Below are 5,257 nucleotides of genomic sequence, written 5' to 3' on the forward strand. Positions count from 1 at the left end.
GTAAACCAGATTTTTACACCTTTAAAAGCTTTTATTGTGAAGGAACCCCGAGCGTGGGCCAATTAGAAGATTTTAACGATGCAAAATCTCATGAAAAAAAAGAAAAGTAGCGACACGGAGGCACAGACCTCCAGCAGAGCCTTTTCCACTGGTGCTCATCAGGTCTTACCTGGCCACTGCGACGCGACCGAGCCGGCGAGGACGAGCACGCAGCAGAGAAGGCGCTCCGGCCATGAGGAACACCTGCAGACGCAGCAAGCAGTCACATTCACAACTTTACTAAAGCGCTTTACTAAAAAAGAAACACAAAAAATACCACAAAAAAAAAAAAGTACCTCATCTTCATCTGTTGTTTCGCTGGTACCGAGTGGGAAAGCTACATGGACCGGTGGGGTGTAAAGTGTTCACAGCTTCCCTGGTCCAGCACCGCTGCTGCTGCTGCTGCTGCTGCTGCTGCTGCACGCGGCTTGAACAGCTGATGGGGACTCGGCGCTTCGCTGGAGACAGAAGACGTGTGGAGGCGAAGAGAAGTGACCTGCAGGAGTTCACTTCAGGGACTTCCGCCAGGTCCTAAAAGGGAACACATTCCACCGACTGTCAACTATCAGCCGGTTGTTTTGTATTAGCAATAATAATAATAATAATAATACAACTATAATAATAATAAGCAAGTTGGCAAGGCAAGTTATTTATACAGCACATTTCAGCAACAAGCCAATAAAAACACTATAAATAAACTATTAAAAGGAAACGCATTATAAAGGGATAATGAAATACAATTAAACACAGTCATTTAAGATAATAGAAAATAAAATAATATTGTTTTTTTATTATTTTGTAATGGCTTTACAAATATGTAAATGTATATGATTATTTATCTAAGTATTTATTTTTATTTTACCCTATTTCACACCTTAAATCCAGCTTGTGTGACTCGTGACAAACCTGTCAATTTTAAAGGGACAGTTCACCCCCAAATATAAAAATACATTATGACAAGCCGAGTGCCTTACATTATAGGTGAGAGGACTGATACCTCCAAAAGCAACTCGCATCAAAACAATCTAGACTGATAAATAGCACTACAGGTGAGAGGAAGATGTGTGTTTTTGTTATTTCGGGGTGAACTGTCCCTTTAAGGATATGTCCCTCTACTGACATTCACTCAAGTGGATGTGAATAGGTGAAACACTGCAAAATGAGCTGTGTAAACTTAGGCTTTCCACCGGAAAATCTTCTGTCATTCATGCAAAGTTTACACTGTCACTATAGCGTCTCGAGCTGTAGTGGACTCACAAGAATGGACTTGACAAGATAATGACCACATGTAGTTTCTCTGAAGGCTTATTTACTTTGGTTTATGTAGCTTAGAGGTAAGGGAAAGGTGAGACTTCCACGAGGGAAACTTTTCTTTTTTTTGCTTTTTTATCAATATAAAAAGAAATGCAATTGTATTCCTCAAAGAAAGTGAGTTATTCCATTTACAAGATCACCTTCTTTGTTTATTGTATGGTCGTAACATCACATACTACAAAACTCTGTAAGCAAATCCAATCCCACGCTGCAGAACATAGCCTACAATGTGTTATGAATAATATCAATATATGATTATGGGTTATGAACATGTGGAAAAGATCACAGTTAAGTGAGAAGTGGTGGAGCTACTGACACTACTGGCCATGCAGAATGTAGAAACACTTCCAATGGCTTCTAGTCCCACTCACATCTTCAGCCTCACTGACAACATATATATAATTCTAAGCAGTGGTGTAGTGGTAGTTGATGAGGTGGGTGTACTGCTAGATGGGTAGGTTACAGAGGAGGAAGTGGGTTTACTCTCCTATATATTCCAATGGCTTTCTGGCTGATAGGTACTGTATACCGTATACCTGCGTATACCTGCGTATACCCTCCACGACACCACTGCTTATGACCACTCTTGTATTTGTGAGTGAGTTGAAGCACGGCTGCACTTACACAAGGTGACTACTAGAGGGCGACCTCGGTGTTCCAGTCTGCAGAGTCAGTACAATTCATCACTGCCCTGCTTTCACCCTCCAGTATACAGTGCTGTGTGTGTGTGTGTGTGTGTGTGTGTGTGTGTGTGTGTGTGTGTGTGTGTGTGTGTGTGTGTGTGTGTGTGTGTGTGTGTGTGAGTGTGTGTGTGTGTGTGTGTGTGTGTGTGTGTGTGTGTGTGTGTGTGTGTGTGTGTGTGTGTGTGTGTGTGTGTGTGGAACTTGTTGGACTGAACTTTTGGACAAGAAAAGGAAAAGTCTTGCTTTTTTTAAATTATTCATATGAATCTGTCAAATACACAAAAATACATAAATAAAATGGAAAAAGAGAGGATGCAGCTAGAATGTCAGCACTGCAATAGATTACTATAATCCCAGATTGGCTTTTGTCTGCATTGCCACATGCAAGAAACAAGACTTTACCCATTTACTGTCTATCAATGTTGCAGTTCTAGCAGACTGATGATTATAGCATTTTACAGCATTAATAAGAAGGTGTATTCATCAGCGTACAGGTCCTTTCTTTACGTGTAGCAGCTACTCTTTCAGCGTGTGAGGTGAGTTTGTTATCACAGGGCAAAGGCACAGGGTTCAGTCCTCTGGCACTATGCATTAGACTGTATTAGTGTGTCTATCTGTCGGCCTCCAGGCGACTGTCTGAACACGTCCGCGGCTCTGTGAATGTCTGCTTGGCTCACATTCCAATGTCAGGGAAAAGAAAGACCAAATTGTCTGTTAAATGCTGTGTTGCAGCGTAGCCTTACAGAGAGCAGGGCGGGACTCCTTCCTCAAAGAGTAATCTATAATACCTGCCGCAGCTCTATAATCAAAACAAATATTATCATCTGACCAGTAATGTAGGCTTACAATGGAGGTACATGATCACAGTAAATTACAAATAAAATGCCAACTTTTTGGGGAGGATTTATCAATGATTTAATATTTTGTATTTTAATCTGATCAAAATGAGTCATCCCAAATGTATTTGGAGCTGTTCAATGACTACAAGACACATCACGACAAGATGTATTTATTTTTTTTTGTCATCATTTGATATTTGATATTTGATAGGTCATTAAAAGTTTAAAAAAAAATCCTGGTCACATTATTAAACAATATATGCCAAAGAAATCTTTCTTCTAGTCTGTCTTCCTGTAAAACAAAATATGTCACACGCTTGTACCAAATAATTCCAACCAATAGTATCATGGTATTCATCCATCACTGAGTCAGAGGAGGCCATGAGCTAATCTTTTAAACGATCCAATCAAATTCCTCCCGTCGTTTTGTCTTGCCTGTCCGGTTTCACTCTGAAATACGTCACCATACAGAAGATAGATGACTTGAAACACTGTTTCAGCTCCACTTTCTTGCGTCCACATTCAAAGTTTTATTGGATAATCTGACGTGGCTTTATAAATGAAAAACAGAATATGCTTTAAAAAAGAGTTTAAGTATATGTGTTTACAATTTATCCTACAGGGTTAACATCTCTATTTTTACGATGCTTCCATCCTATCATGCATTTATTTCAGTGTTAAGATACATAAGCTGTCATTTTGCAGGTTGTCCAACACAATATTTAAACCGTTTTAATGGGACAGCAGTTTAAGAACGATTCCTCAACTCTTCAGAACACGTTGTGCATGGGCACAGTTTTCAAAATAATGGTTCACAGCAACAGTTGAGTCCTGCCAAGTACCCTTTACACCTCAAAGAGTGAGTGGCACTTCACTGGCCGACACGTTCTCACTCTAATGCGTCAAATAAAGCAGCATGGTGGGAGCTCCAAAGCTAACTAACGCTCTAAATACCCCCGTCGCGTCACTTTGGCACATGTCAGTCACGGCACGTAAATATCCGCTCCTTACATGCATGAGGTCCTTTCAAAATAAACCTCCCGTCCTCACAGGAAGTCAGGTTCGGCCAGCAAAATAAGCTAGTTAGCTTAAAGAAGGAGCGAATGGCTGACTTTAACTTCACTGACTCATGCGACTATCGATTTACGCTACGAACGTGGACGAGTATACTTTAAGTTTTGTACAGGACATGAAGATAGGTCTCCTGTTTGATGAATGGATGTCAGAGAAAAAAAATAAAAAACAACAGTGTTTATCTGTGTAGACGTGGAAGCATCATTGATGGTCTTTGCAGATCATTTGGAATAAATTTTGACCTGTTTGAAGGAAATAGATTGAAATTTGCTCTTTGTGGTGTGGTTTCACCAGTGTTTGGTAGATCGGTGCCGTTCCATCGGTGGCCTTGAAGGCCAGTGCAGACCAGAACAACCTTTAAGTTGCGACTCAGTCGTAGGCACAAAAGCGTTTCATAACCAGCTACAGGGGTTCGAGTTGTATCAGATGACTTCCAACAGCTGAAATCAGGGAGGGGGCGAGTGTGGGGGCTGTGGAGCCACTAAAACAGCTGAAGGGGCACCGCAGCCCACACTGAGACCTGGTCTCACAATCACACAACAGACTCACACACCAAAGAACCCGGACCCACGTGCTGGCCAATCCCCTCATTATCACAAGGCACAGGATCAAATTCTGCCTATTGGCTCCTATAAAAATAAGAAAAGTAAGGTCAAACTGCATTAATCTTTTGAAACTGGATAGAGTCGTATAGAAGCAAGGTGGCCCCTTGGCCCCGGGACTCTATGCGGTACATGCTGTAAACAACTTGACTGCAACTTACTGAGAAAACAAAATAATGCAATATTGCCTTTGATCCTCGCTCAAAAACCAAGCATGGATTTGAAAACACATCCAGCAGGTAAAATCAGCAAACGGGGTATTAACCGAACCACACCTGCACACACCTTATTTGCAGGCTGATTGGTTGCAACACTTCAAGTACGTTCGAGTGCTTATGCAGGAATGAGTACGGAATTTGGTGCACTAATCCAAGAAGAGTTACAAGAGACTGCAAATATTGAAGCTGATTTTTCCGGGGACCAGAAGCTTCTTCTTCTTCTTCTCCTGAGATTATTGCTGCGCAGCCTCAAGTAAGCTAAGCAGTCTGCCATGCACCGGCCACCTGAACTATCTTTAGCCCCTGCTGGCAAGTGAGTGGAAGTGCCTGACTTATCTTCTCTGCTGTCATCGAGGCAGTCAGTATTTTTAGGGGACAGCAGCAGCTGCAAAAGCATTTAACGGTATTCCATGAACAATGACACTTGGGGTGTCTGAGGCCTGAACGACAGGGAGACGGGGGGGGACCGCTCTGAAGCCGGCGTGGAC

The 5,257-nt window shown here is 41.9% G+C and overlaps 1 protein-coding gene across 1 annotated transcript in view; it reads right to left on the reverse strand.

Moving 5' to 3' along the window:
- Window positions 1-492, reverse strand: part of col18a1a (collagen type XVIII alpha 1 chain a) — a 65,602-nt gene extending 65,110 nt beyond the window's left edge. The window contains exons 1-2 of the mRNA XM_084023473.1: window positions 336-492; window positions 170-243 (exon numbers count right to left, since the gene is read on the reverse strand). Of these exons, the coding sequence (XP_083879599.1) occupies window positions 170-243; window positions 336-346 (85 nt within the window). The 5' untranslated portion in view covers window positions 347-492. The remainder of the gene's footprint in view (window positions 1-169; window positions 244-335) is intronic.
- Between the last annotated feature and the right edge of the window lie 4,765 nt (window positions 493-5,257).

This window comes from Eutrigla gurnardus (genome assembly GCF_963514095.1).
Source record: "Eutrigla gurnardus genome assembly, chromosome: 12".
Classification (NCBI taxonomy): domain Eukaryota; kingdom Metazoa; phylum Chordata; class Actinopteri; order Perciformes; family Triglidae; genus Eutrigla; species Eutrigla gurnardus.